The 16615-nt window shown below is 35.7% G+C and overlaps 1 protein-coding gene across 1 annotated transcript in view; it reads right to left on the reverse strand.

Moving 5' to 3' along the window:
• The window catches only part of USH2A (usherin), a 378573-nt gene that overhangs the window by 243092 nt on the left and 118866 nt on the right, over positions 1-16615 (reverse strand). Inside the window, 1 exon segment of the mRNA XM_050315138.1 lies at positions 3056-3186. Within this exon segment, the coding sequence (XP_050171095.1) occupies positions 3056-3186 (131 nt within the window).

The raw sequence follows: 16615 nt of genomic DNA on the forward strand, positions 1-16615 counted from the left end.
TTTCACTTGGTATAAAATATTCAGTGCTTTTCTGAGAAAAAGAACAAATTACCTGCAGCCACTGAAAGATAACCAGAAATTTAGCTGGAGTTGATTGTGTAATTTAGGGGTGGATGTAAAGACATTATGATAAGAAGAAAATCCACAGACAGCTGAAGGTTTACAGATACTCTGAGTTTGGAGGAAGATCTATGGAACAATTTGATTGTTCAGACAAGACTAAGGAAGACATCTGTTAGCAAAACCCCTCATGCTTCCTGGACCATGAGCAGAAACTGCAAAGAATGGCAGTAAAACAATTAGGAAGGAATAAAAGAGCAGTTACGCAACACAAAAGGGAGACAAAAGGGACAGTCAGACAATAGCTGGATGAATGGTGGTGTACATGAGGCTCAGAGAAGTATGAATGGACAGGAAGAAAAGGATTTGAAATTAACACTCAGCGAAGGATGAAGCTAGGCTGGTGAAGGCTCCCCACTAGGAAGACTTGGCAGGACTATCCCCAGAGCAGACACAACAAAGAGAAAACGCACTGCTGATCATGAGCAAAGATACATACCAGCATCCTGAAAGGGACTAAGGGTAAAAATAATTAACCTGTGACAGGACACAGCTGGAAGGGAGCACAGAATATTATGCCACACTGCTACAGATAAAAAGCAGCAGAGACACAGTCGTCATCAAAAAGAATTTTCGCAATTTTTAAGAGAAGAGCACAAAGGCAAGGCCATAAATGCTTATTGTATATGCCATGACCATAACTAGAGAAAACAATGCATATAACCTGGTTAAGACACCACAGGATGTCAATAATAGGTAATTAAAGCATTTGCACACTGATGCAAACTGTGATGCACAAATGAAAGATTAAGAAATGCTGCTACAGAACGAGATCCCTTGATGTTGTAAGACAGGAATAGCAAATCATGGCAAAATGAAAAAAGAAACAAACTCTGAAGAAAACACAGAAACAAAGGTAAAGACAGTAAGGTAGCACAGCATAGTAAGGATACAGAAGACTGAAAATTTTTGATAATTGTCTTTTCATTGGTAAAAGACTTTGAAAAAGACACTACAAAAATACATTGATGTAGGTCACTGTACCCTACTTCTGAATCTGAGAATGTACAGGAATCTCTTCCACATTATTAATGAGAAATTAAAAAGCATTAGCTTTCAAGATAGTAAATCACCTGTTAAGATCTACACTGTTCCTGAATAGCTTGAATTACAGACATACTTTTTTTCTCTGAATAGCCACTGAAGCAGCACCATACACAATTTTTTTATTTTTTAAGAAGAGGCAACAATATGGAAGTGATGATCCTAAAAATCAGCATGGGACAGAATTGTCTGATTCAAATGAAACAGAAACATAAACACAGATGCAGTCATAAACAAGTAATGGGTTAAAAATCAAAATAGTAACTATTGAAAATATTAACTGAATGGAGAAGCTCTAATGACTAAATATGAGACCTGCACTTTTTTACAGTTAAAAGACAGGATAAAAAGGGGGGAAAACAATTAAAGCCCCAAAGTAGCCACCCTTCCATGTGTACCCCTGACTTCCCATTCCCCAAATATTGTGGATCCAAACAAATACAACATCTTTCAGGGATTGAGTCCAAACAAGTCAACATAAATCTACTTCAGAAGGAGCAAATCTGCAAGGAGGGCTAGGAATACAATTTGAAGCACTAAAATGCTAGCTGAAAGACATTCACCCCTATTAAATAACAAACAGCAACCTCAAAAAAATCTAACCATTACATGTAGAAGGATCTTGAAAAGGAAGTAAAAATTCCTTTTCAGTTAAGTGAAGTGTAAAAGGGATAGATTTAGTCCCTATTAAAATGTGGATGAAGGCAACATTAACAACATTAAGCATGGTCCCAAAATTTGACGTATGCACTGATTCAGTTTGCAACAAGGAAAAATAAGATAAAGCCTGCGTGTAAACACAGGGGAAGTAGTAGAAATTTATATGCTGGGGTCAGAAGTAGATTTAATGTTTTCTAGCATGAGGATCACGTACAAGCACGGGGATCACATACAAACTAGGCTCTGTGCAGCACCATGCCTCCTCCACAGATGCTCCAGAGCTTAAGAGGACCTTCACTGCTACACAACACCTCCCCATGGTCGTGGAGCATCAGTGCCTGGACTGTGGCAGAGTTCAGGAGGCAAAGGTTAACAGTGGGTTGGTGCATCTCTAAATCTCCACCATTTTATGCCATTAAGCATTTCTGTTCAACCCCCTGGAGCATCAGATACAATGCCAAATGCAGAATTAGACACTAAGGTGTTACAGAAGATATGGTTGATAGAGCAACCAGATCAGGCCTTCTGGCGACACTGAGGCAGCAGTAACCTTACCAAAAGAATGCGTGTATATGATATGTATGATACCACATTCTGGCAACATAATTAGAAAATCTGATAATTACTTTCAATTTCTTGCATATTTATGAAATATAAGTGAGTCTGTAATGTTTTTTAATTCCATGAGAGGATCCAGTTTCAGGGTGCAGAGAAAACACAAAATACTCAAAATAGAAATGCAAGGAATGTGGCCTTATTTTTCATTCTGTTGATATTTCCCTCATTATTTCTGTATTTGCATAATGGCAACACGCTTATTTCAGTGGGAAAAAAAGTCTCAAGATGGGATTCTTAAAAACAATTTACTAAAATTATAGAATCTTTATTTACTAATTCAAAACCTTGTTCTGCCCACCTTTGAAATCTTGCTGTTTTAATCTGTAGTGGTGTTTGGTGGTACTGACAAAAAACACCCAACTCATAAAAATGCAAAAACAAAGTCTTAAATTGTGCCACACTTTACAATAAAAGAGCAAAGCTTAAGTGTTTCAGTTTTTCTCTCCCAAAATCTCTAGTTCACTGAAGGTTCCAAGAAGCAAACTTGTATCAGTTAAATTTTAAAAAAAAATTTAAAAAAAAACCAAACCAAAAACAATCAAGGATAAGCATGTAAAAAGTACTGAAATAAATGATATAAGCAATTTTCCTAGGATACTGTCTTTTGTTGTACCTGTGGATCAAAAAGAAAGTAAGGACGTCCACTCCTCAGCTGCAATGCAATGTATTCCTCCTGATTGCCAGGTGATGCAGAGAAAAAAATCAAACCATCGGGTTCCTGGGTTCTAAATTTCACTTTAATACCTGTTTAGAAAAAGCAAATAGATGGTTAATACCAAAAGTTGTTCTTTGGTATTTAAAAAAAAAAAAAAAGGCCAACAAAATATTGTTTTAGAAACAGCAGTAACACTGCAAACTAAAATCATGGAAGTTCTTTTCACCTAAAGTCCTTGCTAGTCACTGCAGGAGAAATGTTACTAACCCTGACTGAGTCAGCCCTTGACAGAAATTTCCGTGAGCCCTTACTCATCTGTAAAAAGAAGCATGCAGTTGTTGACTTATGCTGCTTAGTCACTTCTTGCTTAAGAAAATATAATTGAGATATTAGACTACTATTCTAATAGTTGATGTTTAAAATATGTATAGTTGACAAGTGTTGATGTTTTACATGTAAGGACACCTGTCACTTAACATTTCTGTCAGGAAAGTAGTAATGAGGTTTCTGCATGCAAAGATTACTATGAATAATAGTAGGGTTTCAGTTCCAAAAGATACATATGTATGTGTTCATATGTATATTTATATATATGTTCTATTATAAGTACATATCTCTAAGTGCACTAAGAACACCTGGAAAAGAAATGGTTTTAACAAAAATTGGAAATATCCTAAGAAATAATGGATGAACTAAGCTTAATTAAGAACTTTCCAGATCATTATCAATAGTCCTCCATTTGATTTCTGATAGAATCTCAGCTCATGAAATGTCATTTAAATGACATACAAGGAAAACAACACAGGGGGTTTTTTTACAACACCTTATTGTTGTCCAGTGTATAAACTTACTCAGAAACTATCTAAGGACACTTTACAAAACAATTCATAAATTATGTAACCAAGTTCAAGAAGTATAATTATGAATTAACAAGTTTTGGAAAACCACGGTGTTTTATTACTATCTTTTATGACTATTTTTAAGCTATCTCCTGGAATATGATCTTACATTAACAAATTAGAAAATTAAAAAAACATATGCCAAATTTGGCCCAGTTTTTCTCACATGCAAATCCAGATACCTCAGGTTGAATGCATGTTGGAGCCACGCCTTTACTGTACCAATTTTTTGCAAAGGGGAATGAAAAGGCAGCAATAGCAACATCCACCTATACCACACTTTCACAACATTTCTGCATAAGATGCTCTTACAGAACAAGGTAAGTTACTGGGTTTTACCGATCTCTATCAAACTATTCATTACCTAATTGTATCAATTTTTCCATGCAAATCATACAATGCAGTCACAGATATGAAAGTCTCTACACAGTGAAAGTCAACCACGCTATTAAAACACCTACAAAAAGCTGTGCACACAAGTAACCCCCTGCAAGTAAAAAACTCAAACAGTGTCCATACTTAAGGAAAAGCATAGCTTTGCCTGGCTCAGAAATAAACACTTTTGCTGTACTTTGAGGTTCCAGGTATTTCCAGCAGCAGTATCTGCTGGAGAGGCCAAGACTGATGGACTCTAATCTCAGCAGTGGGGAGCACAGTTAATTTAACAAACTGAGAGTATTTTTATCAAGCTGTCAAAAGACATTTCTGAAGACCAGAGGATCCCTCCTCACACCTAATTCAGAAGGACAAACCCAAACAAAATATCTGAGTTTCTGAAAAAACACCATTCTTGTATAATGATTGTGTTAGAAAATATAAATTAAATGGTTTGTAACAGTGATATTGGAGTAGTTCTAAAAGTTTTTAAATGTTATGCAGGAGCTTACTTTTTTCTTTGGACATTGAAGAGTCCTACCTGTACAGCTGCCACAGCTTTGTATAAATTATTAATGTCTCAGGAACCATTATTTTCTTCTAAATACATTTGTCAATTGTTACATAACTGAGAAAATGCCTCTGCCCCTTTAAGTTCAGGTATCTTTGGAATTCCTTATGAGATAGGAATGTTCATATAAGCAAACTCTAAATAAACACTTTTATACCTCAAAATTAATATTTTCATGCATTTCTAGAAGTGAGTGCAATAGAGGAACCAAATAATAAGCAAACTTTTGCCCCATAGATAATATTTTCACTGACAGACAAAAACTTGTGAAAGTAATATTTTTCCCAGAAACATACTAATTAATGTTGGATCTCATGGTCAAAACAAAGCATAAACAGAAACCCATTCAGACTTGTAACAACTACATGCATGCCGTTTTTGTTGTATGGACACTGAACACTGAAAATGGATCTTACTTGATCTGAACTCAGATAGGTCTCCCTTGGAAATCTGCAGTTTCACTGAACTTGAAAACCACACCGGATTACCAAAAAAACTTTCCCTTTTTTTTTGTAGTGTGGGAGAGGAGAGTGAGAGATTTTGCAAGAAAGTTTCACAAAGAGTTCCGTATGAACACCTAAAACCTTAATTTCAATGTTAAATGTAACAGATAGATAGAACCATAAAAAAATAGTGACATTACAAATTACTTCTGTAATTTTTCATCTACAGAAACTGCATTTTAGCCACACTACAGACCCTACTAAATCTTGGATGGAAAACGTGATCATCTGTGGGACATAGTAAGAATGTACTTTTAGTCAACTGAATCTTGAACTGCAACTCAAGAACTCAACTAACAGACCTGTTTGTGTGACAAAAATGATTGTTCCACAAGCAGCTGTTATCATTTCTGGGGTAAAAGTCAACAGGAAATTCTAATACAAATTAAACATTAAAGTGTGTCATTCAAATAAAATCTTTAATTCCATTTCAAACTACAGTTGCAATTGGAGAAGCTGTCAGAATTCCTTCAATTATAAATAATGTATTTAATTTCTTTAATTATAATGGCATTGTACAAAAAAATAATACAAGAATATATATTCAGAACATCAGCATTTTACCCTGAGAGTGACACAATTTTGAAAGTCCCTTTTAGTAGCAGGTTGATAAAACAAGTAAAATAATATACCATTACTCTAATATTAGATGTATTTGAAAACATTTTCAAATTTCATCCTCACAAACATCAGAACACAGTTTTTTGTCTAATAAAGAAAATGCATATGGTGTGATTTTTATACCCCCTCATGTAAGTTTAGCAAGTCTCAGAACTTCAGCAACATTTTAGATTCAGACTCGAATTCAGAGTTTCCCAGCTCAACTCAGTATGACTTACAAGACCTACACAAAACTATTTAACAGCCAGGAATGTGCTCTTGAGAAGTTGACTGTGTTTCTGGCAAGTTTACAGAGCACACGGAATTATTTTGAGTTTAGAAGAAGTAGTTGGTAGTCAGTGGGAAAATATTAATAAATTAGAGCAGCTCCTAGATTAGCATAACTTATACTAATAATTTATAAATATTACAGCAATAAAATCAACTTCTAACTAATGCTAAACACTTTTTTTCTTGCAAAATAAAAAGTTCAAAATAGTTTTGTTTGACCAAGAAACTATCAATTCAGACTATAGAGGGTTTTCTTCCTGTAATACTTTTCAAGTTAACTGAATTAAATTTAGGTGTTTTTTTTTTTTTAAAAAAAAAAAAAAAGAAAAAAAAATCAACATTTCAAAATACAAAATTATTTACATTAGTCAAAAATTGTCTTGACTTTTTGAAATTTGAGGGAAAAAGAGTTGAGGGGAGAATGTAGGCAGAGGGTCAGGGCAATTGAAAACATCTTTTACAATAACAGATGAGAGATTTCAGCAAAGTGACATACTTAAAAGCTAATTTTGTCCATCCATCCACCCAGCAAAAACACCTGTAAAGTACCTCTCTCTACAGTTAGATGTTTGGGGTCCAGTTCAAAACAGTTCTAACAAACAGAAGACTCACTAAATACACAGAAGTTGTTACAAGTCTCAAAAGTCTCATAACCCTTCACCAAAACTTACATATAACCACAGGAACAACTCTATCCAAAAGTGGTAAGAACAGCCAAAAAAATGTATTTCCAACCTTGTCAGTGGTCAACAAGACTAGTGTTAATTTTCATAAATTTAAAAAGAAACCTACCCAGTACTTGGAAAATCACAAAGCATTTTTAGAAATGAATTTTGCATAACCTGTGAAGCACATCCATGTTCAGTGAAATTTTTCCCAGAATTGTACAATTGTAGAAACGCAATTTGTATTTCCATTCTACTTACATTGTTATATCAAATGGTGTAAATAATTATATAATTGTACGTTCCAATAAAATGAACTGAAAATGTGTTGTTGGCAAAGAAAGTGGTCACCCTATGCTTATGGAAACCCTTATTTGTGCATAACACCGCTTAAATGAATAGAAATTGTATATAAAATTTTGACTACATCACTAGGCTCTCAGTAGTCCTTTCAGGATGACAAATGTTAAGCGTTTATTTAACATTTAAAACTGTGTATAAATGCTTTTGCCAAATCAAAGTACATTTTCCCACAGAAATTATAAAATAAAATTTATTTCTAACTGGGGAGGGGAAGGATGGAGAGTAAAACTCTGAGTGGCTATACACCCCCACTGAATTAACATTTTGCTGTTACTCTCTCTGTGAGAGTGATTCTGCATGCCTCATGTCATCACAACAGTTAAAAGAGATTTAAATGGTTTTTTATATAAGAAAATGTACCCTTAGAAAAAATACGAAGAAAGGCTTCACAAAAGTGTATCAATATTCAAAGTAGTTTCCCATAATGGATAGTGCAATTAGAGAAAAAGGAACTCAGAGGACACTTCCCTGGACATAGTCATGAATACAAGGAGTTTTCACATTTTGTGATGGTCTACAGCTTCCTGCATTTTGTTGAGAGAAGATGACAAGCCTTCTTCCTAAATCTCTACAAGATCTTTTGTTGTCTTTGGTACAGGATCAGGCTCCATCTTTTACTGTTACCTTAATGTGTTTGAAAATATTTTCCAAGTTCATCATCACAAACATTACATTAAGTTTGTAATTCCATCAATGAAGTAAATGCTATTAATTTTTAAGTTGTCCTAATTTTTTAGTAGAAATTATTTAAAATATATATACCTAAAAGTCACATACATATGCACATATATATGTGTGTGTACACACACATACATGTTTGTACACACAAAAAAAATTTCCAGACGTTTTCCCAAACTGTAACTGGAGCAGAGATCCTTTTCTTTTGTGATCATAGTAAAAGCAGGAGAAGTTAAAAATCCATCGTTTCTAAATTAGACTATACAAAAGCTCTGTATTTTGAAAAAGTCTAACTTTATTCAGAATGACACAAGTCAAAGAATTTTTTAATGTACTCTTTAATATCTGAAACTCCCAAAACCTAAATCAAACTGAAATGCTGAGGAAGTAGAAACACAGAATATGATGAGTGAATGACAGGGGTAAATATGCAACACTTCTTGTGGAAACCAACTATCAGGCAAAACTCCAAATCCTCTTGATGAGAACTGAGCGTTTCTTTAACACTAAAATGACAAATTTGATACCTGTTTTTTCTTATTTTCCTTGCTACCCCATTATACCCACTACTGGTAAAACAAACAGGACATTTTAGCTTTAATCTTCTTACTACATAACCCAAATAACTTCAGTCATGTTTGCATTAATGCTGCATTAATCATGTTGTTGCGTATTAATGAGTTTTCAGGCTATGCTAATTACTGTCATAGATTCTGCAGCAGCCCATTAAATATACAAATTACAGAATTAAAGAGCCAGAGCTCTTCATGATTAATCTTTAAATGGAGAAAAACTAATGATGTCTGTACAAAGTTTCTCTCCACTTTTGGCTGACTGAGCCCAATGAACAATCAATTAGGGTATTTGAAGAATAAGAATATTGCTCATACTAAAAGATTTGTTATGCTGTTATTCTATGGAGAAGACACATATTTATAAGTTTCTATCAAATGGACTTCTCTAACATATTCCAGGCTTTAAGGTCTCCTGAAGTGTTGCACAGGGGTAAAAGCTAAAGGATATTCCAGTCCATTACTGCATACTCATAGGAATCTGCTGGTTCTATATGAATATAGTAAATCAATCTTCCCCTTTTAGCAAGGACACAAGTCCTGCTACTCCCCAGTAGGAAAGATTTACAGCAAACCTTAGTGAAAAGAAAGCTAAGATAACTTTAAAGTCATTTGATAAGATTTGATGTATTAGTAGCACTTTATCCCTCACTTACAGAGTGATGCTTTGTCAGGAACAGTGCAATACCTAGTGGTTAAATCAAGAGATTCAAAATTAGGAGACCTTGAGTCTGCACTCAGCCAGTGACTGAGAGATGTCACCTGAGAGCCATCACTTAAACCATCCTGCCTCCCTATTCCTCATTCTTGAACAATGGTGGCCAATATAACTTGTGTAAGGTTCTGTAATGTTCAAAAAAGTCATTACTGTTTTGTCCTCCACAGCCTTAAAATACATATAAAATCAGCAAAATACCCACGTGTATTCAGAAAAATCACCTAGACTAGGTATTTACTGACATCTGAGAAACATTAATATATCCAAAAGAGAGGATTAGTTTAGCCTTCTCCAAACACTGTATATTATGCAGAACATCACAAGGCTTTCCTAAAGCGTGAATTTTCAGTCTGTATTAATATTATTCTGCACATCAGCAGTTGTGGTTTAGAACTAATTGGCTATTCCAGATCTGTCCTGTCATTTCTTAATATCGTGAAAAAATAAATAAACCATACTTTATACATTAAAGAACTTATATTTATACAAAATAGCTTTTTAAGAAAAAAGAAACATGCTCAGAGCAAGATTGATCATGGCATGAGAATACTTTCATAGGAAGATGAAGAAGTGAAAAAGACTTTGCTGCAGTCAGTGCATAACAAAGAGTACGTAATACAAACATAAGAAATTGTCTAGGAAAGGCAGTTAAGGAGCAGAGAAGCTTTCCAACACATGCTCAACACACAAACAAGAGCATTTAAGGAAAGTAAAAGAGTAGAAGTTCAAAGTGAAAATGTAGCTTTTCACAGGTACTTTACAACTCAGTGAAAACAGAAACATCATTAGGACAATATTCAAAATATTGACATAAATTATCTGAGAGTTTAGCAAGACAAAAAAGGAACTTTCAGTCTGCCTACCTGGATTTATCTAATCAAATAAATGAAGACCTCACAAAAACACATATAAGAGGTTAGTGTGAAACCACATATGAAGATGCAGGTGATGCCATTATCTGTTCAGCATCCTCTGTCATTAGAGTCAACAGTCAGTTCTTTACACAGACTTTTAAGCAATATTATCATTAAAGAAACTAGTATCCTACCTCAAATTCATTTATTAGGCAAGTCTATGAACAGAATTTATAACTGCTTTCCAGTCACGTACACTGGGAAAGTATACACTGAGCATCACATCCAAGCAGCATAACTTTCTCATAGCATAGCTACCAGAGAAGAAATAATATCTGTAATCTTGAAACACATTGTGTAAAATGCTGCTTAGGGTAAGGATCAGCTGCAGGTTTGTTTCTGTGTTGCTAAATATTGAGGGGAAATATGAACAAAAAGAAACATCAGCCCAATATTCAGATAATGCTTTCCTTGATGGCGGTGTCCAACTTGAGCAAAATCTGAGAAACCTTTACGCAAATATAGGGTCTCTCAAACAATTTTATTTATTTATCTTTATTTATGCATTTTTTCATAGCCTAGAATAGTTCAACAGAAGACTCTGATTTTAGAAAAGGAAGAAAATAGTTTCTAGGTCTAAGAATCCTTTATGAGCAATTTCATTAATTCAGAGGTTGATATTTAAAGAATGGAAACAGAGGTAAGCATTCATCTTCATTTCAGAATAAGTTCTTTAGAGAAAGAACTGTATTCTGTTACCCGTATGTGAATTAGTGCATAAAAAAGGTCATCTTATGCAACAAGGGTAAGGTGGGAGAGGCTTCTAGGTGTTAATGCAATGCAAATCATAATTACTAGAAATATGATGACAAGAAGAATCACTTCAAAGATTTACAACAGTGCAATCTATAAAAGGTCAACATCACAGTGAAATCAGAAATGAGCTGGAGGTCAGTAGTTGTAAATAGCACTTCAATTATAAGCCTTTAGTTAGTATTTCCAGCAGTAGCACAAATGTAACACTGCACAGATAGTAATTTAACTGATCAAGGGAAAAGAGTAAGACGAGAACTGAGTAAAATGCAAATATATCAAAATTAAAGTCAGTGTAATGATCTGAAACACAGCAGATTTAGACAACTGTGCATTAGCCAAGGCAGAATCCCATAACACAGAATCTCAGAAGCTGAAAGCACAATAAGGTGGAAATCCTGCAGCAAGTGAAGAGGGTTATTGATCAAGCAGTTTACATATGGAACAGAAGAATAACTAAAATAAGCTAACAAGTGTCTTGAGGAATACTACAGGACAAAAATGGAAATGTAACACAAAGGAAAAAAAGAAACAAACAAAAACAAAAAACTTGCAGACAGAAATACAACACCATAGAGCAAACACTCAGCAAAAAGCATAGTTTAAAGTTACAAACTCAGCATCAAATGCTACTCATGGTAGAACTGCCGGGGCAGGGGGGGGAAGCTAACAACATATTCAAGTTAATGCAGAGATTTAAGGTAGACTGCAAAAACTGGCAAAATAAGAACTAACTGAAAGGAATATATAATATTTTCATCTAGTAGTTTTTGTGGCGATATTTCCCTTGACTATTCTTGACATAATAACATTTTCTATACGAAGCCTAGAATTGGGTTTATTTGTAGGAACTAAGTTCACAAAAGGATTTCAATGGAACGATCAGGTGCAAGCTTTATGCATAGATAAATAGGCAACTGTGAAGGTTCACTCATTGCCTTCGAAGTTATTTGACACCCAAGGGAACTACATCTTGGAAGTGCAGCAGATCCTGCTTTGAGAGAGTTAATAATATTCCATCACATTTTGTTCTGTTATCCCTGTTCCTCTGCACCTAGGAACTTCACACTCTGTGAATTAAGTGCTTTATGGGGTTTGGCATGAAATTTTTACTGAAAATACATCCAAACACTCTGTAGCAATTGCACAGAATATTTTACTTTAAATAGGATCCAGAGTTAACAAAACACCACCTTCAAAACCACAATTTCAGTTTCAGTGAAAGCACAGCCATTACAAATCAGGATAGAACAGAAATGGAAGTTCAGCCCAACTTCTCTTGCACTGGACATATAGATGATGGCATTTTTCACTCCCGGATTCAGATACTAAGTGAAATCAGTTTATTCAAAACATAGTCCTGGAACATGAGAACAAAGTACATCTGTTCCTCTTTACTGTAAACTCCTTTTCATTCTACTGTTAGGTCCTTGCCTAGATTACCAGCCTCTATCAGCAGTTAATTATGTCCTCAACATGAACTTCAGAATAGATCAGTCTTAGCTCAGTCAGGAAAAAGACCTAGTGACTTCAATGAGTAACCTATCTGAGGCAGAGTTTATCTTACACTTACTTCAAATTGTTTGAATTCATGAGACAAACGCAAAACAAATTCTAAAGCAGAAGACTCCTAAAAGTACACAAAAAATAAGGGAGGCAGGTTGGAAAACTGTTATCAAATTCAAGTCTCAAACACAGGAAATTCTACTGAAGAAGGATACGCAAGGAAAGTTGCAACTTTGAAGAAAGTGAGAAAAAGCCAAAGGTATGCAATTTATCTTTCTAATCCTTTGTTTATCACAGTTTTGTGGACCACTGCAGTCAGTGCCACTTCACAAAGGTGATGTCTGTACTATTTGTAGTAGAGCTGTACTTTGAACTGGTTTTAGGTTCTGATTTTTATTTTTGCCTTGATTGGTTTATGTCATCAACTGTGTGATTTGCAATTTGTATTAATACAGTTCTGCTCACTTCCAGTGCAATTCCATCCTCAACTTTGTCCAAGTATTCGTGCAATTTTTTACTCTTCTTCTCCACCCATCTTCTCCACTGTTTTCTGCCCCTATCTATCCTTCTCTCTGCCCTTCTACCTTCTCTGCCCTTCTCTTTTACCCTGCTCCTTTTTCCTTCTTCCTCATTCATCTCCACCCATCTTCTTCACTGTTCTGTCCTCTGTCTACCCAGCTCTCTCTGCCTGTCTTTGACCTTCTCCAATCTTCTCTGACCTTCTCTGTTAGCTGTAATCCCGACAGACAGCCTCGGCCCTGCTGTCTTTAAATGACCATGTCAAGGTATGAAAGTCAACAGGATAAAGCCAACATACTGGGTCTGTTACTGTAAAGGTTAGCTACTATGCACTATCTAGAACAGAAACAGAGGTAAGTGCTGCAGTAGAAGCTATGAAATCCAGCAACTTTCTCTTACAAATTGATTTAGCGTATGTGTGATCCCTGCTTATTCTCCCTTATGCTTCCAGGTGCACAGGAGGTACCAGCTGTCACAGTCCCTGGACTGATTTTGAAAATAGAACTGGGGAGGGAGGGGGAAGAACCACCTGTAATAGTTGCAGTAGCAGCATCAGTTGCTATTATCATTTCCTTTTCTTTGTCAGAAGGCTATGGCCCAATATATGGCCCAATAATTGAACAGAAGATTTCATGTTATTTATCATATGTTAGCACTATATTCACCAAATTCACCAACATTCTCTGCTCTGCCAAGCCTCTATACAAAGCGTGCCACAGAAAGCACGACCCAGTGCAGTAAGCCAGCTGTGGAGGTTGTGTTATCAATTTGTAGTCTGGCTTATTCCCAAGAATCTGTACTCACTGTAAGCATTAAACACACACAGAAGCATAAAACAAAAGTAGCATGGTAATGAAATCACATTTATCTACAGCAGAATATTCTCACAGTATGAAATAATTCCAGAGGGATAAATACAACTCAAACCCTCCCTCTTCTCTGGTTTTTAAGAATGCAGTACTGTGGTACGTGTTGGACAGGGAAAAACTCGTGTACCACATCCAGCAATACAGCTAACATGACCAACACACCTCGCAAGGGACAGACAGGACCAGGTACTATGTCCTGTGTGCAGTCACCTACCTGGACAACCGGGATGTTACATGCTAATGCTGGCAGAAACGGAACACAGAGGTAACACCTTCCTCCTACCCAGGTGGGCTAGCTGTTCCACAGCTCGAGCATTTGAGCTGAGATCTCACTGCGTGTCCAGATGCAAATAAAAGAGTGGTAAGCCAACTGGCACACACAACAGCACCAGCAGTGGTATCTATTGGTTTCGATGCTTTTCCATGTACAGTAAGGAGTTCATAATTTTGCCCTGACTCTAATCAGTACTGAGAGGAAACTAAGCATATCTCTAAATTCTGAACTACATCTATTGGGACAATCAGTAGAAATAGCAATCCAGAAATACATCTGAACAAAGACATCATAGTGTTATGAACAGCCATGTAACTCAGCCTGTAAGGACTTAATTTAACAAAGGGCACAATTTACAAAAAGTTTCAACTTGAGGTAAGCAAGAAATTAAGGAATATAGAAAACTATAATGAAACTAATTGATTAGCATATAACATTTACTAAATACCATACTAATTCTATTTGTCCAATGTAAGTTGAATTGCAACACTAAACAAGGAATGAATTAAACTGCCCAGACACAAGGATTAAAAAATAACTAATTTTGATAAAATTTCCCTTCTCTGCCTTCTATGAATGTGCAGTTGATCATGCTGATGCTTGGACTGTAAATTCCTTAGGGTAGACACTGTCAACTTTTTGTTCCCAAAACAAAACAGATGTGTAAAGATTTAACATTCAACTTATTTTATTAATCTTAATAAAAAGAGATAATGCTAATACTGAAAAGACTATCTTTTAATTTCTTTCACATAGCATGATGTCACTTAACCCCCATATATCGTGATATTTTCAGGCAGTTATTGATTGAGCCTATGTCATCTTTTCAGAATTTTAATTCCTTATGGGATTCTTGAATCAAAGAACACTTTGCTATAGACTGTCTTGGTGTTGATTTTTACATTATTGCTTAAAACTTGAGTGATTACAGTATAAATGACTAATTCAGAATTATGGCAATAAGGAAATTCTCCTCTTTTGCAAAATTCACTGATAATTTTTTTCTTTCTTCTCCCTCTCCCTTTCAAATCATGAGACTTTCTGCAACAGGGAAAATCATGATTTATTACACCTCTGTAATAGATTAAATCAAAAAGTCGGTGATTGGACATACAATATTACTAAGAAGTATGAGCTTTTACATTCTTTTGTTTCCAGTGTGATCAGCTTTGCATCTTTTCCACTTGCAATGCCTCATAGAAAAACACCCACATTTAAAAAAAAAATAGGAGCAACAATCCTTGCCCATGTGCTGTAACAATGGCTCCAAATCACTTTTTTTCCTGCCTGAGGATTCAGATGACTGCCAGCTTGTTTAACTCCCACCAATTATTTTAAAGTTTTGCTTGTAGTGCTAGAGCACTATAAGGGAAATGGCAAAAAATTACCTCATCCTTAACAATGCAAAAAACCCCATATTTATAGATGCACTTAAAAACACTAAATTAAAAAAAAAAAATTCAAACTAAACAGTCTCTTAAAAGGGTGAACTGTGTCATTGTAGTAGCAAGGCACGCCTAGCATACAGTGGCATATGTATGTTCCTCTTCTCCATAGAGGAAAGTTGGCCAAAAGATCTTGAACAGCACGTGGCCCTCGGCTGTGTCGGTGCAGGAACGGTGCCACTGCACCAGGTAGGTGACAGCAGGGTTTCCAGGCACAGGGACCAGTAGGAAATCCCAATCCCAAACTGCCGCAGAAAGGGTGTATCGGACTATCCAGGCTGAAGCTTTACAGCCAGCTCAGCCCTGTCCCACAGAAAGAGCTCTGGGCAGGGACTGGTCAGTGTGAGCTATTAAGCTTATTTCCTCCTGTAACATGCAGTAGCAATCCTGAGGCTTTTGGGTGTAGAAAGATTTCAGTCGGGTGTTTTATAAAGGCAGAAGAACCGGGCATTTCTGTCTTAAAGCAGCTTGAGTACTGGCCGTTTCTCAGGCTGGCTACAGTTGGTGGTCACTTTGCAATTCTGCAGAAGTACTGTGTTGCCCTGATTTCCACCTCTGACATTTCCCTGGCCCCTTCCTGCCTATGTGAAAAGCAGAAGGTCTGGCATAAAACCAATTATGCAGTCTTTGCTTCACCCAGGATTCCCACTCAGCTCGTTTTTCCCCCTTAGTGCATGCAGTTCAGTAGCATAACCAAGTTTACATACATATATCCTAATTTTTTGAAAATTAATGATGCTAACGTGACAATTTAACATGAGTTTGGAATAAGCAGCTGAAATTGGTATATTTCAATCACTGAACTGAAACAATTTGGAAGAGAAAAAATATAAAACAGATTAAAGAAATATTAAAGAATACTAAAGGAGGAAATTAAGTGGGAGAAACACCTAAATTTGAAAGTTGGAGTGCAGAGGCAGTGTTTCTATAACAAATTTCATCTTTTAAAAATAATGAACAAAATCTCTAAAACGTAATAAATAAATGTGCAAATTCTTTGTAA

This window comes from Myiozetetes cayanensis, unplaced genomic scaffold, assembly GCF_022539395.1.
Source record: "Myiozetetes cayanensis isolate MyiCay16 unplaced genomic scaffold, myiCay2020 scf2-11, whole genome shotgun sequence".
In the NCBI taxonomy this organism is placed as follows: domain Eukaryota; kingdom Metazoa; phylum Chordata; class Aves; order Passeriformes; family Tyrannidae; genus Myiozetetes; species Myiozetetes cayanensis.